General features: G+C 39.6%; 2 protein-coding genes across 3 annotated transcripts in view; both read right to left on the reverse strand.

The window, feature by feature from the left end:
* Positions 1-5,754, reverse strand: part of MAML1 (mastermind like transcriptional coactivator 1) — a 46,020-nt gene extending 40,266 nt beyond the window's left edge. The window contains exon 1 of the mRNA XM_019937425.3: positions 5,145-5,754. Coding sequence (XP_019792984.1) covers positions 5,145-5,471 — 327 coding nt within the window. The 5' untranslated portion in view covers positions 5,472-5,754. The remainder of the gene's footprint in view (positions 1-5,144) is intronic.
* Positions 5,755-7,447: 1,693 nt separating this feature from the next.
* Positions 7,448-27,732, reverse strand: part of CANX (calnexin) — a 32,325-nt gene continuing 12,040 nt past the window's right edge. Inside the window, exons 2-15 of one of the 2 annotated variants that reach the window (XM_004312950.3) lie at positions 22,612-22,788; positions 22,262-22,335; positions 21,752-21,810; positions 20,924-21,065; positions 20,402-20,483; positions 19,701-19,893; positions 18,086-18,275; positions 15,669-15,782; positions 15,206-15,362; positions 13,864-14,079; positions 12,854-12,973; positions 11,838-11,964; positions 11,573-11,652; positions 7,448-9,790 (exon numbers count right to left, since the gene is read on the reverse strand). In XM_004312950.3, coding sequence (XP_004312998.1) covers positions 9,737-9,790; positions 11,573-11,652; positions 11,838-11,964; positions 12,854-12,973; positions 13,864-14,079; positions 15,206-15,362; positions 15,669-15,782; positions 18,086-18,275; positions 19,701-19,893; positions 20,402-20,483; positions 20,924-21,065; positions 21,752-21,810; positions 22,262-22,335; positions 22,612-22,785 — 1,782 coding nt within the window. In that variant the 5' untranslated portion in view covers positions 22,786-22,788 and the 3' untranslated portion in view covers positions 7,448-9,736. Of the gene's footprint in view, positions 9,791-11,572; positions 11,653-11,837; positions 11,965-12,853; positions 12,974-13,863; positions 14,080-15,205; positions 15,363-15,668; positions 15,783-18,085; positions 18,276-19,700; positions 19,894-20,401; positions 20,484-20,923; positions 21,066-21,751; positions 21,811-22,261; positions 22,336-22,553; positions 22,789-27,732 lie in introns of those variants that run through there. The other variant, XM_073802894.1, reaches the window with a different exon arrangement.

A 27,732-nucleotide genomic window follows, 5' to 3' on the forward strand; every position in this document is an offset into this window, starting at 1 on the left:
CTGCATCCACTCTCACCCAGACCAATACCAGACATCCTCCATCTAGCACCAGAATGGCCTTTAAAAAATGTTAGATCATGTGATGTTTTTGCTTAAAATCCTGCTATTGCTTCTCACTGCACCTGATCTGATCCTTGCTTACTCATACCAGCTGCACACCTGCTGCTCTGGGCACACTGACCTCCTTTCTGTCTTCATGCAAGCTCAGAAGGTTCCTGCCTCCAAGACTTTGTGCTGATGGTTCTAACTGGAATGTTCTTTTCTGAAACTTTCAGCTGATTCATAAACTCCTGTCATTCAGGCCAAATTAAGACAAAGCTGCTACTACCATATCTAAAGCTGCTGCTACAAATCACTCAGTATCACATAACTCTTTAAATTTTTTCTTAGCATTTATTATAACTTAAAATTAATTTTAAAAATTATTGATCTGTCTCCGTAAGAGCAGAGTTTCAATCTGTCTTGTTCACTGCTGTATCCCTAGCAACTAAAATATGCTCTGGCCCACAGTAGGCACTCAAATATTTGTTGCATGAATTAATAAGGGAAAGCAGGAAGGAGACCAAAAAAGTCAGAAAGCTGGAAAGAAAATCAGAAGAGAGTAGAAGCTAAGAGAAGAACCTTAGGAAGGAGGAAGTCAAAAAGAATGATGACTAAGAAGCCACTGAATTTGGTAATTCCATCTTTGGTGTCCTTTAAGGGGGCAGCTTTGGAAAAGTAAAAGAGGTAGAAGGCAGATTACAATGGGGCAATGAGTAAATGGGAAGTGCAGTGGAAAGCACAAAGGGAAGGAAGGAGATAGAATACTATTTTGAGGGTGAGAAAAGACAAAAGAAAGGAGAATATGTGCTCCTGTTTCAAGCTAAAGGGAAGGACCCAGTGGGAAAGGGGATACTGAAGATAAAAAAGGAAAGATGGTACTATGACAAGGTCGCAAATGTTACAGGAAGAAATGGGATTCTAAAACCACATTAGTCATCTTTTCTCTAAAATTATCCCATATGATTATAGAACAATGTCTGTTTTATGTTTAGAAATATCTACTCCCTAAAAATAATTTGTTATTTACATAATTCCTACACAAGTTCGGTCTACAAAATCATTATTAAGATTTCACGCATCTTATCTTAACTCTTAGAAGGTACACACTGGGTGTTTGGGGTAGAGAGCCATATGTGCAGTGTTCTCACAGGTGGTTCAGAGAACAAAAGTTTTAGGGAGAAAGAGAAGACAGAAAGAGGTATGTATGCAAACGATAAAGCAAATGGGGCATGATGATGACAATGGGTAGAATCTAAGAGGAGGGTATGCAGATGTTCTTTGTACTATTTGTGTAGTTATGTACAGATAAAAGTTAAAAACAGAGAAGAAAGAAAAAGAGGAAAGAAGAGAGAAAGGAAGGAAATTACAGATTAACATTTTACATGAACTTAAATGCAAAAAATCCTCGACAAAATATGAACATTTTGAATCTAGAGATGTATAAAAAGAGTTCTTAAACATAACACCAAAACACAATTCATAAAATAAATGATTATGAACTGGATTTTATCAAAATTAAATTTTTCTGTCCTGTGAAAGATCTTATTAAAAGAATAAAAAGAAAAAGAAAAAAAAAGAGAGAGAGAAATACTGCATGCCTAAACTAAGCAGGAAAGGCAACTTCCATGAATGGTTGGCATGCAACCGTCAAATTTCTTGGTAGACTATCACAACGACTTAAGGAGTAAGCAGCAAAAGTGTGACAATGGTGGATAAGGGGATGTGGCATAAACCTTTATAACATTTTACTAAAAGAGGGATTTCCCTGGTGGTCCAGTGGCTGAAGCTCTGCACTCCCAATTCAGGGGGGCCCGGGTTCAAGCCCTGGTCAGGGAACTAGATCCCACATGCATGCTGCAACTAAGAAGTCCACGTGCCACGGCAAGGATCCCGTGTGCTGCCACTAAGACCAGGTGCAGCCAAAATAAATAAATATTAAAAAAAATTTTTACTAAAAGGAAATGTTCAAGCTATTGTAGAAGACTATTTTCATGACAGAATGAATGTATAAAGTGAGTGGATAATTCTCTATTATCTGGCATCCCTAATACAAAGAAGTCAATCTGGACTTCCCTGGTGGCGCAGTGGTTAAGAATCTGCCTGCCAATGCAGGGGACACGGGTTAGATCCCTGGTCCAGGAAGATCCCACATGTCGCGGAGCAACTAAGCCTTGTGTCATAACTACTGAGCCTGTGTGCCACAACTACTGAGCCCACGTGCCACAACTACTGAAGCCCACATGCCTAGAACCCGTGCTCCGCAACAAGAGAAGCCACCGCAATGAGAAGCCCGTGCACCGCAATAAAGAGTAGCCCCCACTCGCTGCAACTAGAGAAAGCCCCCGTGCAGCAATGACGACCCAACGCAGCCAAAAATAAATAAATAAAATAAATAAATTAAAAAAAAAGTCAATCCTATCATTAGAAAACTACTATTTGGTTTTTAATGAGCACACACAGTATGAAGAAAACCTAATGAGGTAATTCCTTGACAATTAGAGTAGAAAAAAGTCTGAAGCACTCTTTCTGATCCATCTCTAACAGTATCTACAGTAGGAAGATAGTGGTCAAGGTTTTGTTGTGGTGGAATATCCTAAGAAGGGGAAAAACATAAGCAGAAGGTGTACTCTACTAGTAATTTGACTTGATCCCTTTTCACTTGTACAAATGGTTTACCAATGGTAACTTTGCTATGAAACGACTGCCTAAGAGTACTACAGGACATTTGGAAAAAAAATAAGAATAATATTCCTTATGTAAGGAATATTAATTAGATCAAAAACATACACAGAATTGTCAAAAATAACAATGACTGAGAGGCACTTTCTCCCCTCCATTTCTCTGGCAAAGCTGTGCTCTCTCTCCAAGCCAAAATCCTACCAAGGCAAGGACTCTCCCCCTCTCTGAACTGAAGGAGCCACTAAAACGGAACAAGCCACTGTGTTCTTAGTGACACTGATCTTCCATTCCTAAAACCCCACTCCAAGGCCAAAGAGCTCACCTAGAATCACTTGGAGACTGAAGTGAAAAAGGTCCTTCTTCCTAGTAAGGAGGTTGAAGAGCAATTCCATTCTAAAGTTTAACTCATGAAATCCATGGGTCAAGGTTTAATGCGATAAGACATCAACATAACATGGCATACCTAATCACCCAAAAGAATGACTGACAGGCCAGACTCAAGTTCTAACACACTCAGAATTAATTTCTCTTCAAACAGCATGTCCAATTTCTCTCTAGTAGTTTAGGACTAAAAATATCATAGGGGATCTAAATTCTTAGTCTCTTTAAACAAACTGAATCACTACTAATATACATTCTAGGGGGTGGTTCAAGGTAACTATGTGAGTGTAAAATTGAGATTTTTATGAGCTTTCACTATTTACTTACACGGAATTACTACCCACAACTCTTTTTAAAAATTAATTAATTAATTAATTTTTGGCTGTGTTGGGTCTTATTGCTTCGCGTGGACTTTCTCTAGTTGTGGTGTGCGACCTTCTCATTGTGGTGGCTTCTCTTGCTGCAGAGCACTGGCTCTAGGCGCACAGGCTTCAGTAGCTGTGGCACGTGGGCTCAGTAGTTGTGGCTCGCGGGCTCTAGAGCGCAGGCTCAGTAGTTGTGGCACACGGGCTTAGTTGCTCCGCGGCATGTGGGATCTTCCCGGACCAGGGCTCCAACCCGTGTCCCCTGCATTGGCAGGCGGATTCTTAACCACTGCACCATCAGGGAAGCCCACCCCCCACAACTCTTAAAAGTCTTTCCTTTGACTGTGAGCTGCACCCCTCCCTGTCTCCCAGGGCTTACAGTCTGTTTGCAAGACATGTCCTAAAGTACTATGTGACGTTGCGCTTAAAATAAATAGCATAGACAATACATTTCCTAAATGTTTTGACAAAGGAGATTCTAACTGCTGTGGGGTAGGGTGGAAACTGGTTTTAAAGAGGAAGATGAGATGGCCCTGAAGGATGTCAGGATTCTGAAAGGTGATGGGGGAGGGTCCTGCAGGCAGCCTTTCCATTTATGAAATATTTTTCATATCGACACTCATTTCTTTTGAGTCTTATAAAAATCCTAGAGGAAACCAAACACATCCTCAGTTTACAGACAAGAAAAGTGAGGATGAGAAGACTTGACTATGTAAGACTTGATAACAATAAGCAATGAGATGTCCAGTAGCCCAAGCTAGTGTGGGAGAGAACAAGGAAAATAATTCAAACAGAGCATAGGGGCTGTGACACACCTAGCATTTAAAGGGTGAAAGAGACCGAACACCTTAAGACTAATTAGGGAAGAGTACTGCAACAGCCCAGGTGAGACCTTAACAGAGGCATGAATTTAAAAACACACAAATTAAATTGGTAACATTTGTTCTAAACTTTAAATTACCAAGAAAACAACAGCAAGGAACCTTATAATCAGTCTCAGGAAGGAAAACCTCTAACCAACAAATTTCCCGAATATCTACTGAGAACCCAAAGGGCATAATAATTTACCAACAAACTCTAATATCATCAGAGGTTTTAAACAGGCTTATAATGAAAACTGGCTTTGTCAACAGTATTGCTGGAATCACAAATTCACAAATTTCAGGGTTGCCTAAATAAAGAATACCTTTGTACACCTCAATGAGCAGTACTATATCTTTACTAAGATTTCCAAAGATTCTTGATTTTCCATGCAGAACAGTTTGGTCAACTAAAGGCCGTTTTATTTCCATATTTAAGCCCTGACCCTGCAAAGAGCAAGGACCCAATGAACATTTGCAGAATAAATGAAGCCACTATCACAGGCAACTTAAATGCCAGTCTCTTCCAAAATAAAGTTTTCAAAATTTCGGAATCCAATCTGGAAGAAAAACCTTTCACCGACAGTTCGCCAGCCTTCCCACCCGGGACCTTAATGTAAGGTCCTTAGGGTCATGTTTTCCCAAAGTAACGCCACAGTGCCATTTCCCGCAGATGACAACCACTCAGTCCCTGCCATGTTAGCCTCCCCTGAGTCAGACCAGAGAAGTTGCGGGCACTGGGGAAGTCTCAAAGGGCCCTGGGCGGCGTCAGGGGCAGCATCTCCCAGGAAGGGGCTGCTCCCCGAGCCCTACTCACCGCGACCGGGAGGCCGTGCTCTGGGCCATCGGCGGCGTCGAGGCGGGGGGCCGGGGCGGGCGCCGGGGCCGGGGCCTGAGCTGGGGCCGGGGCGGGCGGCTGCCGGTGCTTGCCGGCGCGCTTGGCCTTGGCCTGGATGCAGCGCTGGTGGAGGGCGAAGGTGTGCTGGCGCTCGAGCTCCAGGCGCTCGGGCGATACGGCCTCATAGCGGGCCTCGCAGGTGCTGTGGTGGCGCCGGCACAGCTCGATGCGCCGGCGGAGGCGCTCCATGACCGCGCTGTGTCGCGGCAGCGCGAACTCCGCCATGGGGCAGGTGGGCAGCACCATGGGCCGCGGGCTGCACGGGCCGGGCCCGAGGCGGGCCTCTCGGGGCCGGCTGGCACGGCAGGCTCCGCTCCCCGCCGGCTGCCCGGCTGCCTCACGGCCACGCCATGGCCCCGCAAGCTGCGGAGCGGGCTCGTGCGCGGCGGGGGTCTTCCTCTGGCCCCGCTCGGCCCAACCCAGGCAGTCGCTCGCTGCCCACTTCAGGCCTCGGCCTGTCCCCGCCGCCCCTGCCCCATTGTTTTGCGCGCCGCCGCCGCCGCCGCCATCTTAAAATTGTTTTCAGGGCTCTCGGAAAAGGGCGGGGCTCCGGCAGGCGAAAGCGGCGTCACAGCTGATGAACAGGGACTGCGGCCAAACAGAGAAGGAAGAACGGGCCGCCCGAGGGGCGGGGCCTAGCACGCAAGAGGCGCGCTGGGGCTGCTCCCGTGCGCAGTTTAAAAGGAACTCTCAAGTGAGGCGGAGGGAAGCAGGTGGGCGGGCTTCAGTCCTCCTCATCCATGTAAGTGACCGACAAGAGCCGGCTCTAAACGCCGCCTCACGCGGACAGGCCCTTCCGGGTCCGCCGCGGAAAGACGGGCAGTCGGCGCGGCGTAACCCTCCAGATCCAGACGCTCCCGGCACCATAGCGCTTCATCATTTTATTCCTCCTGTAGCTTCTTAAATGGGGCTTTGATAAGTTAAAAAGTATCCAGGGTTTTTCAGTGTCAGCTGTTTTCGTTCGACCTCACGGCTCACATTCAGCCTCACAATTGGTAAGAATTGTACACGGGTGAGGTGAAGAGGTTTCTTCTCGCGCTGTTCTGAATCATCGAGACTATATAATCTTCCCTTACATAAATTTTGAACAAATTTCAGAAGTTCAATTACTACAACAACAAAAGCCCTAGCAGACAGGAAGAAGAGGATGTGAAGGAGTCTAGCTCCTTTTCTGGTGTGTGGGGGTAGAACTGCAAAGGATGATGCTTCAGTAAAAAAACAGGGAGCCTGGCCTGCAAGCTTTACATTTAAAAGATGGTCTGTTAGGTAAAACTGAATCTCAACAAAATACAACTAAAGACAATTACACTCTAGTATTATACCTAGTAGGCAAAGGGAGTGGGAGACTGTAGGGGAAAAAACAGGAGCAATGAAACTACAGACCGTCTCTGTTGGGCCAAGACAAACTAGAGACAGGTATTGGCACCCTAACTGCTAAAAAGTTAAACAGGAGGTGCCAAAAGGCTGCACAATGAGAGACACCATAAACAGCTCAAACTTTGGTACAGTAACTTATTACTAGGCCAATGAAAATGTTTTACTTTAAAATCAGAAGAAAAAATTGAGTCCTTATTCACATAGTACTTGTTTTTATACAAATGCAGTAAAAAATACAAGTTGCCCACCAAGGCAATAGTGCTTAGGGCTCATGAACGCCATAACATAGTCTTGCTTTTACCATTCTTCAAACATAAATTTTACACCAGAATTAAATAAATTTCTTTTCTAATGGGAAAGATAATCGTAACTAGGAGCAGCAGTACATTTTGGGTACTCTTCAGTAAGCAATTCAAAAGCCTAATAATACTGCATAAAAAAGTTATGGCCTAATGTTCAAAAATATCCCTGAAATATGTAGGAATATATAAAAGATGGAGTCTGATTCTGAACAAAGATTTATTTTCTAATAAATGTTTAAAAGTCGAATGGTTCCCATAAATCTCAAAGAATAATCTACAAATTACCATTCCCTTTCTGAGCTGCTATACCTATTATAGAACTGAAATACTGAACCCCAATCCAGCAGGAAAAGGATGCAAAGCCTACTCTGAATTATATTCAAATCCACGTGGTGAGATGTAGTAATTATTTCATCGTCCATAATAGTTTCTGCAATATTAGAAAATTTCATGTAGTAGTCAATTAAAGGAAGATCAACCCACTATTGAACCAGTAAAACACACAAATTGAAGGTTATTATGAAAGAAGGTCAGTCAAAAGCAGATGCTTAACACAGGGCTTTAATGTAATACCATTTAGTAACGCAACAATTGGAGAAAAATGAAGAGTATTTTATGGATGAGAGAAACTGAGGAACACATCTGATGGAGTGGGCATTTTACAACAATGGGACAAATAACCAGCATGTAAAATCATAATGTAAGTGCCTTTTAAAGAGCTGAATACTGCTGCTGGTCATTCATTAATGTGTCAGACTTCTAGGTGCACCTAGAAGGCTGCACCTTCAACAAAGAGTGAAAAGAAAACCAAGAAATGACTTTTTGTTTTGTCTTTCTTTTTTTGGACAAACGTTGCTAAATTACCCTTGGAAAGGCAAATGAACAGTCTACTGATTTATACTTGTTATTCCACAGCTCAGCTGGAAGAAACCGTAATGTCAATGGAGGGTAAAGAAGGCAGATTTCTGGAAATGCAATGATCCCACACACTTGCTTCAAGGAGAAACCTGCAGACATATTTTCAGGTCTTGCTAAGTAACTGTTTATTTGCACTCAATACATTTGGGAAAGTCTGCTACATAGCTAAGGTCACTGTGACCACAGAACAACAGATGAAAAGGATAAAGCACTGAACAGTAAGAAAAATGCATCCCACCCTCATAAGAATTTAAGTGAACCAGTAAAAAAACTGAAGATAAACAAAATAAACAGATACAGCCTTCATCTTTTATGAATATACTTCCTCCCCAATATCTCCCCAATATAAACACTCTGGAGTGTTTATATATTCAGTGCAAGGAACAGTATCATCGGTACACTTGAAACACCTCTGAAAAAACAATAAAGCTAAAAAAAAATCTAATTCTGAATACATTTCAGTGTGGTGTAATAATGATGTTATTACACTATAGTGATGGGGGAGAGGCTCTGATAGCACCCATCTGCATTCCACATGAAAAAACAAACCTAAGATCATTTCTTAAAAATTATACAAGCCACATACTTAAAAAAAGTTTTGAACAGGACTGCTTTATCATGTAATTTAAGACAGAACTGTTACATGAACTGCAAATAAAGACTTAAAAGATTTAGCAGCTACAAAAATCAGAAAACTCATGCTAAAAGTCACTTCTCCATAAATACTTTTAGCCTGTGTTCAATTACAGTCAATTCTGAATTGGCTCGCCTCTGGATTACACTTCTAAAGTCTTTACACGGAGTAAAAGAAATGGTAAAGATGAAGGACACTATTCTATCGTGTACTTTGACCCTGGAAAGGTGTGGGTCTGCTTAATAAAGGAAGAAACATACACATAATCACAGTAAAGCTTAACACTATGCAGAGCTCATAAGTATTTTCAGCAACGGACTGCAAGCTGTGCTGTGAAGACAATGCATAGCAGAGAAGAAAGCTGGGAATTTGGGGAAATTGAGAAGGTAAAACAGTGTCAACACAGTGGAAGATGTGATGAAAACATCTGCCTCTACTCTGGTAGCGTTCCTTAAGAAGCCACCTGCTTGAGAAGGCTGAAGCCCAGACACTCCCAGGGTGTGAAGAATGAATGCCCGAGCGCCACATTATGCCACCTCCTCCACTAACTGCAAAGCTGTCTGGGAACTGAGCTGTTCCAAAGGCAAAAGAACACACATACTTCACGGCCTAACCAACATCAAGTGAAAAGTTTTTTTCTTTTTGTATGTCTATTTTTAATACAATTTTAACAGAACCTTTATATAAATTTGGGCTTCCATCCAATCACTCTCCTCAATTTCCTTAGGAGGAATTGAATAATGGAAGCAAGCAAAACAAGATTATAACCACAAATGACTGCACTTTAAACATGATTATCAATTTTAAGGGACAAAGACACGTGAATGTTTTGTAATACCAAACTTAAAAAACAAAATCAGTTACTTCAAATTCAGCCCCCTAGCATTTTTAAAGGTTGGTGTTATTTCTGCATGGACAGATTAATATATTAAATTAAGCCAAGATTTTTAAAGACTGACAAAGTTCTATCACTCTATTTTAAAAAACAAAGATGTTTAAAAACAAAAAAAATACAAGTTAGTTGCTTCATGTTACATTTCACAACCATTATGTTAAATGCTTTCTTTCTACAGAAACAGGGTCCTTTATGTCACAACTGCAATTATTTACTGCTAGATGTTTAAAATTACACGGGCTAGTGTTCAGCTGGAACCTGTTGATGGTGACTCTGAAGGTTTTCTGAGTTTCAACCTAAGATGTGCCAGGTCCTCTCCTAGGACCCACACTTTGCAGGGGAAGGGCAGGGAGAGGAAATCACAGATCAAGTTCTTAAGATTGTTTCACTCTCTTCGTGGCTTTCTGTTTCTTGGTGATCTGTTCAAAATTTCATCCTCCTGTTGGTTGAAAAAACAAGAAATTCACTATAATTAGCATATTTTTTAAAAAAGTAAAAGTTCACCAAGTTTTCAAATGAGCCAGACTGAGTATAACCCATCTGAGGAAAAACAGGAAAAGAAAAATGATTGGAAGAAAATGCATCAAAAACAATGTTGGCTCAAAGGTGGTGGGATTGTATGTGTTCTAATTCAGTCTTTGTTTTCTAAATCTAACCTATAAGCATTTTCTTTAAAAAGGACCAGACACCAGGCTTTCACATGTTATCCTGCTTAATCCTGAATAACTACTGGCCTGTGGACACATTAGTCCCACTTTGAGGCTGAGAAAGCCTCAAAGATTCATGAGGACTAAAGGCTATCAAAGCTGAGTCCCACATAAAACTCAAGACTACAAACCCAGTGCTCCTTCTACTCTACACACACTTATTGTGTGAGGAAGTTTGGGGAATATAAAAACAGACTGGTCCCTACCTGAAAGAACTATGCATTCTAGTTGAGACAGAATACGTCCACTGAAAATATAAACAACATTGACCTTTATCAATAGAAGGGCAGAGTTGTGGTAGCTGTAAATGGAAACTGGGTAGTTTCCAGAAAGGATCAGAATGAAACAGCAGTGCTTAGAAAAGGGACCTTGGTAAGAAAGGTGTGGACTATTCTCTTTCCCTCATACCTCATATCCAATCCACCAGAAAATCCAGATCAGAAGCTCACATCCTTCTCTCCTATCACCCTGCTCTGGGCCACCATATCTTGCCTGGATTATTACAGTAATCTCCTAACTAGGCTCCTTGATTCTCCCTGGTCTGTGAAAAACATAGCAGCCAGAGTAATCAGGTCTGATCACTCCTTTGCCCCAAAGCCTACAATGGCTGCCCATTTCACTAGGAGGAAAAGCCAAGCCCCTACAACAGCCTAGGAGGCCTCACCTAATCTGGAGCCTTCCCCATGTTCCTTTGCTCCACCCTCTTAATCTACTGACCGTACTGGCCATCTAGACTACCACTTCAGGCCCTTGTACCGGCTGTTCTCTCAGGAATGCTCTTCCCATGGACATCTCCACGGCAAAGTCCTTTATCTCTTTCAAGTCTTTGCTCAAATGTCACCTCTCCACTGAGGCCTACCTACCATCTTTTAACATTACATACAACATACCCCGCCTCCAGCATTTCCAATACCTTTTCCTGTACAACTTTTATTTTTCATAGCCCATTGCTTTTTAACATACTGTTCTCATTTACTTCCTTATAACGTCTACTGCTTACTGTCTGTTTCCTTCCACTAGAATTTAAGTTCCCCAGATGTAGCGTATCTTTGTCTGTCTTGTTCACTAACAATACCTGGTACACAATGGGTACTCCACAAATATTTATTGAATGAACGAAAGAATGACTCCATCAGCAAGAGGGATAAAAATTTTAGAATGCAGTGATTTGTCCAATAAATATTTTTAAGGGCACAGTGAGGAGAGGTAGATGATGACACAGAACTGTAAAATAATAACCTGAAGCTGCCATCTTAGAAAGCATTTTGTTAGTCTTTCCTTACCTTCTATTTATTACAGAAAACCATTTTCAGCACAGAAAATACTTTTGAGATTCAGATGTAATTTGAAATTTAATTTTTTAGTGCTAAGAATTCCACTTTTACAAAATTGGCTGTAATGGAATTTTTACTGCCACAGCCATTGAAAATTACCCTATGAAAATACTCTCTACTTAAATGTACCTTCACTGAGTTGCCTGAAACATTAAGATATACTCTCCCCCTTTCTATTACCTCTGCTTTAGGTTTCCTATCTTCCTCCTCTTGACTGACAGTGCCACCATCTTCTTCAACGTCACTTTTTTGCTTCTCTTCTAAGACAGAAAACAAAGCAAAACAACTGAGCAAAATCTTATACTTGTTTTTGGTAACTAGAAAATCAGCATTAGAACACACCTCTAGAGTCTGAAACAATCTTGACAGTAACTTGCTTATAAGGGTTTGAAACATCTTCTTAGGATGTTGGTTTAAAGCAGATATTTTGGGGTCTACTTCTTACCAAGTTTCTCTTCACCTTCCTCCTCCTCATCTCCCTTTTCCTTTTCCTCTTCCTTTTCTTCTTCGTCCTCCTTCACATCTGGTTGAGGAGCATCAGTCTTCTTGTACTCCACAGGACTGGGCTGTTTCTGAAATATTCCCCCAAAGCATGACAGTTTTGTTCACATTTTATGTATTACGTTACCATATAATTACCGAAGGCCTACGAGCAAAGTTCTGTACAAAGGCTATATGCTGGGGTAGATACAAAGAAATGAGTAAGATGGAATTCCTGCTTGAGAGCTTCCTCTTCACTGAGCATGTGTATGGTTCAAGGTAGAAGGAACAGTAGAAGCAAAGGGGTCAGGCAGGAATGTGCAAGTCTAACTAGTCAAAGGTGACTGAGGTACAGATATGCAGAATAGTGGTGGGGGGATAAGGCTGGAAAGGAAGATTGGGGATCAGGTTACAAAACATCTTGAATGCAAGGTGAAGCATAATCCTCATTTAGTAGAAGTAGAGGGTCTAAACAAAATTTTCTTTTTTTTTGATTGCATATAACAAAGGCTAAAGAATAAGGCTGTATCAGCCCTACATGTGTTTTGCGGGGGAAGGGAGGGTAGGGATGCTGAGGGAGAAATGGATAATGAGAAATCAAAGACTGAATTATAAAGTATATGAATAGAAACAGCTATGCCAGAAGGAAAAGCTAGTTTGTGCCCAGATGGCTCAGTTTTATATCTCTAAGTTGTTTTCTCTTTTCTTTCAGAAAGCTTCTGCCAAATGTGAAGGAGAGTAATATAGTAGGCTAATACTATTAGAAACCGAGGGGCTAACAATCCTACTTCCATCTGGGCACAATAAATGGCCACTGAAAGTAGTGAACAGGGTTTCAGAAGTCAACACCAAATGTGGCCCAGTCACTACTGAGCTGCTACAAAGAAAAACCTCAGGCAACGTATCTTAGTTATTTTTAACAATATAAGGGTGAATCAAAATAAAAAAACAAAGCAAAAGCAAACGAGCAACAACTCATACCTTTCCAGAACAGCAGAAGAGGATGACAAGAAATACGGGCAGAGCTACAGTCAAAACGTAGACCACCCAGAGCCATGGGCGCTCCTCGGCTGCCTCAATCATCTGCCCCACTACACCTGGCTGAAAAACAAGACAGGACTCATTTCAAGTTTTGGCTTTTGACACTAAATACAGGCTGTACTGTCCCACTGTTCAATTACCGCATGGCACTACTCAGGCACCTTTTTCAGAGGATTCAAGCCTAGATGTTCACACAATGTAAAAAGGAAATAAGAGAAAAATTTTGATTTTCCTGCTCTCTTTATCATCAAGGGGATTTCTCCTTCCTAGGTGTGAAAGCTGGCTTCTTAATCACCTACAAAGGTTTCCTTAACCTCAGGGACCAGTGAATGAAGAATTTCTTGATCTCAATGTCTCTCCAATTCCCATCTTGGCCTTATGACCAATTATGTGAAAATTCCACTTATTGGGTAAACCAAGATTCAGTATTTAAGAGTGCATTAGCATATACCCTAAATGGCAAATTTTGTTAAATATCTTAAAAAAATTTTTTTTAAATTGGAGTACAGTTGATTTATAATGTTGTGTTAGTTTCTGCTGTACAGCAAAGTGAGTTAATTATACATATATCCACTCTTTTTAGAGTCTATTCCCATATAGGTCATTACAGAATAGAATTGAATAGAGTTCCCTGTGCAATACAGTAGGTTCTTTTTAGATATCTATTTTATACATAGTAGTGTGTATATGTCAATCCCTGTTAAATGTATCTTAACACAATTAAAAAAAAAATACCCTACAAATACAGACTCTAAAGCCATTATATTGGCCTAATGAAATCATGTCCAAAGCCCCAGTGTTTTGTCTTTAGCAGACAAAGGTCACACTTTCTATGCCAACATCCCCCAAAAAGGAAAAAGACAAATCTTAGAAGATAGCTTTTCACAACAGAAGCAATTAGTTACCTGTAATAAAAGACATAAATGCACAATAAACAAGCAAGCACAAACCTCAGCAGCCCCATCCGCAGCTTTCTTCAGACCCCATCCATCATTGGCCCAATCATCAACTACTCTTCTATCACCAGAAACAATAAAGTTGTCAAAAAAAATGTCTGAGGTCATAGACCACAGTTCTAAACCAATAGCACTAAAAGGAGTCATCTTGAAAGGCTCCAGATCTTCAAAGAAATCTGGATTTGGTATTTTCCGGGGTTTCCAGATTCCCTAGAGAAAAATATTAAAAAAAATCATTTCAGATAATGATCACCACAAATTTATGGTGAACCTAAATAAGAATTAAGATGAATTCTGCATTACCTGCGAGTTAAGTGCTGACTTTGTAAAACTTAAGTAACAGGAAGAAAACAATAAATGCTACTGATGCCTCTAAGACATCTGGACTCCAGCTACTTTCAATTTCATCCATGACCTTGATCCAAACACCTTGCTCTACCTGGCACATTCCAACAGCCTCCACTCTTATCAACTAACTGCTGGTAGGAGTGGGAGCATAAATCAGTACAGACTCCTTCAGTGGTGATTTAAAATGTACACAATCTTCAACCAGATATTTCACCTCAGATAACTACCTAGAGAAATAGTTACCACATATACTCAGACATTTACAAGGAAAATTACTGCAGCAAGGACTCTAAAAGCAAAAAATGGCAATTCACCTAAATGGCCATCAACAAAACAGCTAAAGCGCAATTTTTAACTTATCTTATTGATTGCACAAGTACATTTAAAAACAGAAAAGTATATACATAGTAGATACATAGAGATACAGACCTACACTTTACGTTTTGAAGTGTGACAGAGTAGAAATTCATGATTTTAAATAATTTGACTAGAACAGAAACAGAAGTGAGACCAGGGTCTGAGTTGTTACATTTCCATAGTAAACTTAAAGCTTTAAAATATCACCACCTGTATTACCATCTCATTTGAGCCTCACAGTCTTTTTATAGTTGAAGATACTGAGGTCAAGCAATGAGCTGACTTGTGTTCCCTGACTTGTGGTCAGGGAACCAACTCCCATCATAATCCTCTATCCACCCTACCACAGAGATTGCCAAGTTGGATCCACATGGCAGCAGGGTGCCCAAACCACAAGTTTTCTATTTTTTGTTTGCTTTTAAACACAAGTTACAAAGCAATTATGAAAGTTCTTTCTAGTTTCTAGGTTTACCTTTTCAACACTTAACACACAAGTTTTCTCTCAATTTTGAAGTTTACTTTGTTTTCAATTCAATAGTTTGAATACAGGGGATCAACCTGGCAGCCTCACTATAGACAAAACTTCTATCTGAACACAAAGAGATCTATGAAACCACAGAGAGGTACAAACCTGGTAGTTAGGATTGTCAATCATGGGCGGCTTCCATTTGCCCTTATAATTAGGGTTGTCAATCATAGGTCGCTGCCAGACACCACACCCAGGAGCCGACTCACACTTAGGGTTGGCAATCTGAGGAGCCTCCCATTCTCCATCCATATCTTCATCCCTGTGGAGATACAAACAAACTACAAATGGGTTCTGTGATGCAGGACTGTGAAAAGCTGCCCCAGGGCTTCCCTGAAATCCTGCAGAAATACTTTCACAATGTCAGTACTACAGAGCATCATCTTGTTTCCACATTTCCAGTAATAAGGGTTTTTCATGACAGATGCATTTAAAAAAAGAGATGAAAATGTAATCAATTTAGTTTGTTGAGCTCTACACTTAAATTTGAGCAGTTAGCTGTATTTAAGTATTAACTTTTACTTCAATAAAAAAGCAGGCAATTTCAAAAGTTAACTAAAGCTCATACCAATCCTCTGGCTTCTCTGCATCTGGGTCAGGTACATATTCAGGTTCATCATCTAACCAGCCTTCAGGCTTTGTGGCTTCTTCATCTGGAATCTTAGCAGGGGCATCTTCATCCCTTAAACACAAAAGAAAAAGCCAATTACTGACAACATTGGCCAGAGAATCACAATGTGGTCCCACTTTGTGAATCTGAAACAGGGCAATCTAAAAATATGTAGGCCTTACTTAATCAAAAAACTTAAAATAGTTCCTCCTATAAATATCTAAAATCATATACAAGGGCCTAGTATGCAGAATTTATAAAGAACTCTTACAACCTGATAATAAAAAGACAACTCAGTTTAAAAACCAGCAAAGGATTGAATAGACATTTCTTCAGACATAGAAATGCCCAATAAGCACATGAAAATATGTTCAACATCATTAGCCATCAGAGAAATGCAAATCAAAACCACAATAAGATACCACTTCATACCCAGTAGGATGGCTATAATAAAAAAACTGATAAAACTAAGTATTGGCAAGGATGTGGAGAAAATGAAACCCTCATACATTGATTGTGAGCAAGTAAAATGGTACAGCCACTTTGGAAAACAGTTTGGCAGTCCCTCAAAAAGTTAAACGTCATTACCATATGACCCAACAATTCCACTCCTAGGAATATACCCAAGAGAAATGAAAATGTATATTCACCCAAAAACCTATACATGAATGTTCATAGCAGCATTATTCATAACCACAGCCAAAAAAGGGAAACACCCTAAATGTCAATCAAATAAGGAATGGATAAATAAAATGTGGTATTATCCACACAATGGAACAGTCTTCAGTCATAAAAAGGAATGAAGTACTAATCCATGCTTCAACATGGATGAGTCTTAAAAACATTATGCTGAGCAAAAGAAGCTAGACACAAAGGACCACATATTATATTATTCTATATCCAGAATGGGCAAATCCACAGAGACAGAAGGCAGATTAGTGGTTGCCAGGGGCTGGTGGAAGGGAGAAATACGGAGTAACTGCTTCATGGGTATGGGCTTCTTTTTGGGTGATAAAAATGTTCTGGAATTAGACAGTGGTGATGGTTGCACAACACTGCAAACATACTGTAAAACCACTGAACTGTACACTTTAAAGGGTGGATTTTAGCATGTGAATTATGACTCAGTTACCCTTAAAAGTTCATCAAGAAGTACCTAATTTCAAAGCTTTATGCAGTTATTGTTAGAGCCACTTTAGCTGGTAAGCAGAGACATCTTCTATTCTTGGTCAGGATTATGCTTGGTTTTGAAATTTGCTAGTTTAAAATTGTGTAAGAACTTAAACTTGTATATCATTCAGCTGATCTTTCAAGCTGAACATTCACTTCTCCACCCCCAAAATAAAACAGCTAGTTAAGGAATACAATACTGAACAAGGCTGAGTCGAAATCTAATGTTCACCAAATATACAAATAAACTCACCCACTACACCAGTGCAGCATAAAAGTATCAACTAGAATTTAACTGTGAAGCCTAAGAGGATACTTACAAGTGGAAGATCAGTTTTATCACTTCTCTTTGTTCACTTCCTGACATTTCCAAAAGTCACCATACCAGAGTTCAAAGATGGTCACATACAAGAGTACAACCCACCTGTTTTCTTTTCTTACCACTCTCTAATTTGCACTTTATGTAAAAGGCTACTCAATTTCCCTCACACGTGTTAAGCTCACTCCTATTCCTCTACTTTTGCACCTGATATTCTCCTTCAACCAGGGAATACCATTTTCCATCTTCACCAGTTAAGTTAACTCTTGCCCACTTTCAGTTCTCAATTTGATTTGCCCAACTCCAAGAAACTACTGAAGTTAGGTATACCTGGTGCTCTGGTCACAAGTAACACATATTAGACCATTCATCCCATGCATGCCAACTTCAAGTGCCTGTCTCACAACTAGACTGGGAGTTGTGTAGGCAGCTGGTGTGCTTGTGGTTTTGTATTCCAGTGCTCACCACGGAGCAGAGATCTCCTGAGTATTGTTTAAATAGTAAAAAGGTTATTTTTCAAATTAAAATTTAAAATTTTAGGACTCCAGCTTTAAATGTGAATTCATAGTAGCATTGGAAAGGCCAGGCCAAAAGACCTGAGGTTCTGCCACAAACCAACCGTGTCACCACAGGCAAACTCTATCATCAGTTTCAGCATTTGGTGGCTTGTAAAATGGTATGAGGCAGCCCAGATGATCACGATGGCCCTAGTAATCACTAGGTGGTCACTACTATTTTCAGCTATAGTAGTCTACATTTTTCCTAACATTTAGACTGCATCACAGATTATCCAAATTATCAGATTTCAACCACCATTCAATTGTTCAAGCCAAATGGAATGTATGAAATGCTCCACTGCATTCAAAGACAGGTCCCAAAGACTCACCAGTCATCTGGCTTGACAGCATCAGGATCTGGTATTTTTGGTCTTTCATCCCAATCTTCAGGCTTCCGGTCTTCTGGGTCCTCAATTTCACGTGAAGGATTTACAGGAGGAGTCATGTCATTTAACAGATTCCCACTGTTTACAACAGACTGGTCCACTAATATTTCAAAACTATTATCTGGATTCAAGACTGAAAAAATTAAATGCAATTTTAAAAAGTTAATTAGCCACTCATTCCCAAGCTCTCTTTACCACAACACAAACAATCATATTTCTAACAGAAAGCAGAAGCATGGAGTAAAGACCTTGGGCGTTAGAACATGGTCATGGAGCCTTATGCAAGTTAGCACGCTTTTTCCTTATCTGTAAGTCGTAAATGTTAGTTCTTCAGGTTTTTAGGAATTAGAACAAATGACAGGTAAAATTTTTACACACCAAAAGATTCCATGTATGAACATTAAAAACATCAAAAAAAACAAAGGTACATAAACTAATGCAATATTGGTTTGACACAAATGGTTACACACCAGTCAACAGGCAAATAAGTTTACTTATTATAACTGTCCCCCAACAGAAAAGGCCCATTTCCTCATTTTTTGAGTTGGTATTACCACTATGTTGCCCAAATTTCAAATTACACAAAATTTCAATTACATGTGGTTTATTAAACCACGTGTCTACTCAGGTTGTACTTTTGGAATCCAGTGAAGAATGCAAACATAATTTTAAATCCATAAAGGTATCTTAAGTGTGAATTATGCTAAAGCCTGGATCCTACATCTAAAAGCCTAATAGGCAACTGACTAGGTCACAGAACATCCAGAGTACTATGGAAAATGACAGAGTACTATGCTGCTATCCTCAATGACAATGAAGGTTATCAATGTTATCAGTGATATCTACTCTCACAGAAAGATTCTCATGCTTTTGTGAAGAGAAAAAGTGAAATATAGCACACTTAACTTCTAATAAAAATTACATGTGTCTATACATATATACATGTTTATTCACATATAGCCAAATACATATCACAGTGTTGATATTTCAGATAATTTTGTTTTCTTTTTGCTTTCTTTTTCCTTTTAAATTCCTATGCTGAATATATATTACTTTTGTTATAAAGAAGAAAGGTTATTGCATTCTTTAGGAAAAGAGGCATGTCTATATGTGATCTCAAAGCAGCAGGAAAAACTTCATTAAATAAAAAGACCCATTCCAATGTCCAAATGATTAAACTCAACTGTCTAGGTGTTGGAGCATCCAAACAAGTTCAACTAGAAGATACTTTGAAAAAAACTGTACACATATTTCTATTGTATGTCCTATAACTTAACATCCCATCAACAAGAAAATAAACAAAGGGAGGAAATGAAGGGTGAGGATCAAGCAAAGAAGCTCTTTATGGGACATACAATCTTATTCTTAAAATTGTTTCAAACCCTAGCTCTCAATTCAACCTAAGGAAGAGACATTTTAGTGCTGAGAAATTAAGTTCTTCTCACAACTAATATTAAGTCAACAGAGATTCTTATTTGCAGGCTTACAATCTTTAAATTAAATGGATGATAAATGTGTAGGGCCATAAAAACCAAAATTTATTAATAGTTTTTCTTACTTAATGTATAAAGATGTGTTTTCTTATCAGTAAAATAGGTCTTCAGATCTGCATCTGGCCTCTTAGCATGCTTTTCTTCATATACACCCGTTTTGGGGTTTTTGTGGCGAAAGATGAAGTGCAATTTATAGTCCTCTCCACATTTATCTGGACCAAACATAATCGTGTAAGGGGTCTTGTCGTGGAAGTGATCCTTCAGAAACAAAAATGGATTAAGTAACTCAAAGTGTTGAAAAGCAACCTTTCAAAAGTGTGATATGTCCTCTTATAAAATCCCAAATAGTGTCCTATTACAGGAAAAGTTTATTCATTTATGAGGTTTGTACAGATACCAGTGAAAAGGAATAACCAGAAATTACCGGGAAATTTTACATGAGAATATATGAAAGTGCTTAAAAACACAAAATAATGCATATACCTAGATAGTTACTGCTTCTTTCATAAAACAAAGAAATAAGTTTGCTAAAACTAAAAATTACACAGGACAGAAACCAAGGATAAAACAAAACAGCTTTGAAATTTACATTTCAAATAAAAAGCACAGAAATGTCAAGGTCAGTATTTCCAGCCTCCAAAATATTTCAACAGCAGCAGGAGAAACGGTCTTATTTTCACTGGTCTTAGAAAATTTTCTTTCCTTTTCTCTGAGATTCTTAAAAGGTAACTGTGGGAGGCCACATAAAGAAATAGGAAGTACCTACCAGGTTGAGCTCTGGGGTTTTGGAAAGTAGTTTCACATAGGCACCACCACATTCTATTCCATTTTGGAAATTAACCTCATACCTAATTTCAGAGAGAAAGGCAGAGACCATATGGCATTTTGAAAGATCAAATTTCTTAATTTATTTCCCTTTCCCCCACTTCGGTCACATGTTTTATCATAGGTCATATGTGAAGATTCCATCTTCTATTGTTATACTTACCCAATCCCCCAAAATTAAATAAGTAAAAGAAAATTAAATCTTAATGCAGATTCCCAGTAAATACTATTTGCAAAATCCAGAAGTTCATTTGCTATCAGTAGGAAAAATAGCTGATTTATTTCAAAATAATTTACTGGGCATGAAAAAAATGTTACATTACAGGATGCTTAAATACATCCTAAAATTCCTACTGTAGCATGTAATTATTCTCATAATTTTTTTTTACATAGAGTAATAGTTTTATAATATAATGTCTTCACTCTTCCTAGAAAGGGTCTATCAAGCAATTGTTTCACTCACTGAATAATGAGAGGCTTGGTATCAAAGATGAAAGGCTTGTTCAGTTTAGCAGAGATAGCATGATGCTTGGCTCGAGACATCAATACAAGTCCTTTATCGCCTGGAAGTTTTGTTTCCTTCATTTCATCTACCTCCCATTTTCCTGCAAGACAACAAAAAGGTCCCACTCCCTAATTACACCTCTGAAGATCCTAAAATCGTAACAAACAAAACTCCAAGTTGTGCAAATCCATCATACTGACAAATGTTTAACATGTTCCATTTACCTCTGAGAGCTGGTCTATTAATATTAAACACACATAATTGACAAATATTAGGATATGGTTTTTAAAAACCTATAGCACATTCATTCTACCAATGCCTAGAAAAGACCTTCCATTTCCAAAATACAGCACCATGGGTAACAAATCTCCTTCCATTTTATGGTGTAAAAATAAACATTAAACAGGTCTAACCCTATAAAATATAATAGAACACACAAAGAAAGCAAACTTCCAGTGAAAAATCTTAAAATGTATACATACTCTTTTTTTTTTTTTTCCCCGGTACATGGGCCTCTCACTGTTGTGGCCTCTCCCGTTGCGGAGCACAGGCTCCGGACGCGCAGGCTCAGCGGCCATGGCTCACGGGCCCAGCCGCTCCGCGGCATGTGGGATCTTCCCGGACCAGGGCACGAACCCGTGTCCCCTGCATCGGCAGGCGGACTCTCAACCACTACGCCACCAAGGAAGCCCTATACATACTCCTTTTAAACTAGTCTTGAGAGATACTATGGAAATACATCAAACCTCAATCTGCTATTATATCTAAATCAAATGCAACTCTCACCGTCATATTTGGCAATTTCGTCATCAGTGTCATCTTTCTTGGCTTTGGATAAAATCCACCTGTAATTAAGACATACCCCTAAATTAAGATTCAAATTATAGTTGGCCTGTAAAAAGAAACAATGTAAACAATAACAAAAATAGGAACTATCCAGCTCTTCTTAGCCTACCTAACCACTGTACTTTCAACTTTTAAATGTCATTCAAGTAGTGATAATATATTGTACTCAACTCAAAAATCTGTAAGAAAAAGTACCAAACCCATGAAATAATTTCACCTTTTAAGACTCAAGAGAAAACAACTTTCTCAAAGAACAAAATACAGGGTGAAGGGAAAAGATATGGAAGCAAGAGCCACATGTTCTAAAACACTATTTTCCTAAAAGGGATGAAAGATATAAAATAGTTAGACATTTCACTATATAAAATAATATCCAAAAAGGAATACACTATCCCATCTTATTTATATGATGTCTGCCTCTAAGATTTTTTCCCCCTAAGAAACACTTACCCTGACAGAGTTCCTCTGTCAAAGCTATCAGCAAAATACACTTCCCCTGTTGGAACTGGAGCTTTGTAGGTGACCTGTGTTAAATATAAAAATGAATTAAGAATTGAAATATTCAGCAACACTCCTTTCTCAGTAGGATCTATTCTCTTGATTTGCTTTCAAACTTTCATAGCTGGCCCTCGAATTCAATCCATATAACTTATCTTTGGGACAATATAACAAAGGCTGACAGAGAGATCAATAAAAATTTTAGCAAATTTTGCTTTCCCTGTGATAAGGATCCAAAATTTACCTTCATCCTTTGGTTATCTCAAGAGGCAAAATGAATAGATTCAAAGACCACTTCAAACCTTTGGAGATGGAGGAGTGCTGGTATCTGCTTTCGGTTTTGAGTCTTCTACCTCTTCAATGACATCATCAAGGTCATCCTCAATGTCAATCACATCATCTTCATGTCCATCATGAGCCTGAACAAGAGCAGTTCCAAGCACCAGTAACACACACAGCAACCACTTCCCTTCCATGATCTAAATATAAAAAAGGGTACAGTTAAATGCATCACCTCCTTTTAAAAAAATTTTGTAAGATCACTAACCCCTCTCTCATTTATTTGTTTTTTTTTCTTTGCGGTACGCGGGCCTCTCACTGTTGTGGCCTCTCCGGTTGCGGAGCACAGGCTCCGGACGCACAGGCTCAGCAGCCATGGCTCATGGGCCCAGCCACTCCGCGGCATGTGGGATCTTCCCAGACCGGGGCACAAACCTGTGTCCCCAGCATCGGCAGGCGGACTCTCAACCACTGCGCCCCCAGGGAAGCCCTAACCCCTCTCTTATTTAAAATTAAGGCTTTCAAATCAGAACTTCATTGTAGTTCATTTTACAGATAAAGAAAGTGAATCCAGAATGATAAAGCGGTTTTCCTAAAATCAGTTAGTTAAAAGATTCAATTTCAATAAAAATTTCAAAATAAAACTCAAACATAAACAGGTGTCCCCATATAGAATATCATGTTGGCTACACAAATTTATGGTGTTCAGATACAATTTCAAACTAAATTCCTGCATTTGTAAAGAGCTCTACAATGGACAAAGCCCCTTTTACAGGTTAGTTTAAATGAGTTAAAACATTACAATGAAGTAACAGAGGAGCTAACTAGCCTCACATTAAACACTTAATTTAGATGCTGCTGCTCTTGTCCAAAGACCATCAAGTGTAGATATGGTTTTAAATTAGTGTTTTAAGACTCAACAAAAAAATATATTAAACCACAGACCAGCTATCTTTACCTCTTATTTTCTAAGCCTGTAAGTGCCTTATGTATTGTATTAGACTGTCATGGATGGTAGTTGGTCCTTTTCCCAAAACCGCAGACCTAAAGATATAAAAACTGAGCCACATGGATGCACAAAAAGATTTGGTAGTAGGTAGTATAGAGTTTCAATTCTCCAAGACGAAAAGAGTTCTCTCTGGAGATGGATGGAGGTGAAAGCTGCACAACAATGAGAATGTACTTAATGCCACTGAACTTAACAATGGTTAATATGGTAAGTCTTATGATAAGCGTTTTTACTACAATAAAAAAGATTTTAGGGGCTTCCCTAGTGGTGCAGTGGTTAAGAATCCGCCTGCCAATGCAGGAGACACGGGTTTGAGCCTTGGTCCAGGAAGATCCCACATGCCATGGAGCAACTAAGCCTGTGTGCCACAACTACTGAGCCTGCACTCTAGAGCCCGTGAGCCACAACTACTGAAGCCCACGCGCCTAGAGCCCGCGTTCTTCAACAAGAGAAGCCACTGCAATGAGAAGCCCACGCACCACAACGAAGAGTAGCCCCTGCTTGCCGCAACTAGAGAAAGCCCGCGTGCAGCAACGAAGACCCAACACAGCCAAAAATAAATAAATAAAATAAAAAATTTTTTTAAAAATTTAAAAAAAGAAAATAGCTTAATTTTTTTTGGTGTCTTATACATCAACTTATTCCAATGCTGAATTTGACGCCTAATTCCTTATAAACTCTATAATCCTTTAAAGTGAGTAACAGTATGTAGAACTAGATTTTCACATATCATTTGGTGGTATTTCTTTTATTTACATATCTTGGGTACTGTTTTCACAAAATGAAAGAAGGTAAAGTTCACTGGATTCCTAAATGCTTAGCATTTAGGCAGTGCAGAAAATAAATGTGCTAAAAAAAAAAGTGCTAAATAAAATCATTGATAATGTTTCCTAGGACTGGTATTAGTTTTTAGGAGAAACTCTCAATGTCAACATTCTGCTCTAGTTTCTAATATACTAGGAATATCACTAATTTCATTTATTCACTGGAAAGGCCTCTATTCTCTACTATCAAAATAATATACAATGGCACAGCAACATTGCTTTCATTTACAACTACAAGGGATTCTCTAAAACTAAACAGGTTGATTCAACACTTTTATCTAAATCAACTCTATACAACTCCCAAGTCCTCACAGAAACAATGCTATAAATGGTAGCTGGGTTCCCAGGGATAAGCTACAAAACCAAATTAGCCCAAAACATAGCTAAAACAATATATGCATACAATTGTTAAAACTTTTTAAAAGACAAAATGTGGTAAGCCTAGTAGTAATTAAATGAAGCACAAAACCAGTGGATTAATCCGGACTAAGTACTGATGCTGGAAAATCGCTGCTCAAGGAAAAGCTAATCAGGGAGATGAGCTAACTACTTACCTTTTAAAAAGGTAAGCCTGATTTTTTTTTCCCAATAATTTTTAATTTGTTGATACATTGCTGTTGTGGGCTTAACTGTGCCCCCCTCCCCCCATTCACATGTTGAAGCCCTAACTCCCAATGTAATATTTGGAGATAGGACCTTTAGGGAAGTAATTAAGGTTAAAAGAGGTCATAAGGTCTAATCCGATAGGCCTGGAATCTATATAAGATGAAGAGAGCCAGAAGTCCGTGTGCACATAAGTCCATGTGAGAGGACACAACAAGATGGTGGCTCTCTGCAAGCCGAGGAGAAAGTCCACACCAGAAACCAACTCTGCCAATGCCCTGATCATGGACTTCCAGACTCCAGACCGTGAGAAAATAAATTTCTGTTTTTTACGCCACCCAGCCTGTGGTACTGTTACGGCAGTCCAAGCAGACTAATACAACTGTCCTTAGGTTAAGCATAATTTTATATAAGGCAGTGCTTCTCAAACTTTAGCATGCATCAGGGGGCTTTTTTTTTGTTTTTGTTTTTTTTTTTTTGCGGTACGCGGGCCTCTCACCGTTGCGGCCTCTCCCGTTGCGGCGGAGCACAGGCTCAGCAGCCATGGCTCACGGGCCCAGCCGCTCCGCGGCATGCGGGATCCTCCCGGACCGGGGCACAAACCCGCGTCCCCTGCATCGGCAGGCAGACTCCCAACCACTGCGCCACCAGGGAAGCCCCCATCAGGGGGCTTTTTAAAACAAATCACGGGCTTCCCTGGTGGCGCAGTGGTTAAGAAACTGCCTGCCGGGGGTGGGGTAGTAGTGGTGGTGGTGGTGGTGGGATGAATTGGGAGATTGGGATCGACATATATACACTAATATGTATAAAATGGATAACTAATAAGAACCTGCTACATAAAAAAATAAATTAAATAAAATTCAAAAAGAGAAATCCGCCTGCCAATGCAGGGGACACAGGTTTGAGCCTTGGTCCAGGAAGATCCTACATGCCGTGGAGCAACTAAGCCCGTGCGCCACAACTATTGAGCCTGTGCTCTAGAGCCCACGAGCCACAACTACTGAGCCCGCATACCACAACCACTGAAGCTTGCGTGCCTGGAGCCCTTGCTCCACAAGAGAAGCCACTGCAATGAGAAGCCCGTGCAGCGCAACAAAGAGTAGCCCCCGCTCGCTACAACTAGAGAAAGGCTGCACGCAGTGACAAAGACCCAACACCACCAAAAATAACTAAAATAAATAAATTTATTTTAAAAATTAAAAATAAATTTAAAAAATTGCTGATTCAGTAGATGTGGGCTGGGCCCAGTGGGCTAGGACTTCACATTTCTAACAAGTTCCAGGAGATGCAAAGGCTGCTAGCTCAGGAATCACACTTTGAGAACCACTGATTAGGGTTTATGAATAATCAATTTGTGCTTTGTTTTCCAGTTAATAAAAGCACTTTCACATAGGCACACTGTTTCGCATAAACCTCCCTTGAGGTATTACTCTAATTTTACTTTACATATTAATAACTAAGACTAGTAAAATGAAAATAACCCAATCATTTACTCATTATCACAACCAATAAGAGTCAAAGAATTCATATCCCATATTTCTATTATGCTAGACAAAATGTAGTTGAATACTGAGAAGGTGTGATAGAGACAGGACTGGAAGACTAGTCAGTAAGGGTACTAAAGGGAGTGGTCTGGAATAGGGGATTCAGGTAGGGTTTAGTGAGGGAAAGTGCAACTGCAGAACAGCTAGCCCTGGTTGGTGGACCAAAGATCCTGGGAAAGGAGGCATCTGTGTGGCGGAGGCAGAATGACCCAATGAAAGGAAAACAGTTTTCAGGTAGCAGAAGGCTACCATCCCTGTCAAGAACAACAAAGGGATAGGGAGTCTCCAGCAAACTTCAGGAAATGCACTTCGCTCCACCACCGTTTCCCCTACACCCTGAGTTGCAGGACCCAGTTTTTCAGAAGTCTTAGGCACATATCTGTTAACTTTCGCATTATCCAGAGGGTTGTAAAGCTGTGGAGGAACCACTACTGCCAAACCATGGTAAACCGATTCTCATAGCTGTGCACTGATGATCCTAAGCCACTGCTAGTTTTACATATGCTATTTCAACATTTGTAATTTGCCAAGACTCCCGAGAAATTGCTACAGCAAACAGGTCTAGTCCCAAGAGCCACTATGAAGCCAGCCCAAACATTTCAAGTTTTGTTAAAGACCTGGTCACACTTACAAATAATTCAAGACAATATATTTTAAGGTGATATTAATTCTCTGCTTCATTAATGAAAATCCAATATTACCAAGAAACAAAATCCACCCTCATTTCAATCCTCCTACCCACACTCCTTATATCAAATGGAGTCCAAAAAGGATGTTGCACTATTACGCTTTCCAGATGAAAACACAGGAGAAATTTTAAGTAATCTTGGGTTTGACAATGAGTTTTCAATACAACATCAAAAGCAAGATACATTATTTGCACAGTATATCTTTTCCAATTCTTTTACTTTCAACCTTTTTGTACCATTATGTTTTGTTTTTTTAATAAATTTTTAAAAATTAAAAAAAGCAAGATACATGAAAGAAAAAATTGGTTAAACTGAAATTTATTAAAATTTAAAACTTCAACTCTATGGAAGAAACTTAAGAGAATTAAAAAACAAAACAAGGTAGGAGAAATATTTCCAAAATACATATCTAATAATAAACTGGTTTCCAAAATGTACGAAGAACACAACTCAACAATAAGGAAACAGGGACTTC

This window comes from Tursiops truncatus, chromosome 3 (assembly GCF_011762595.2).
Source record: "Tursiops truncatus isolate mTurTru1 chromosome 3, mTurTru1.mat.Y, whole genome shotgun sequence".
Taxonomy (NCBI): domain Eukaryota; kingdom Metazoa; phylum Chordata; class Mammalia; order Artiodactyla; family Delphinidae; genus Tursiops; species Tursiops truncatus.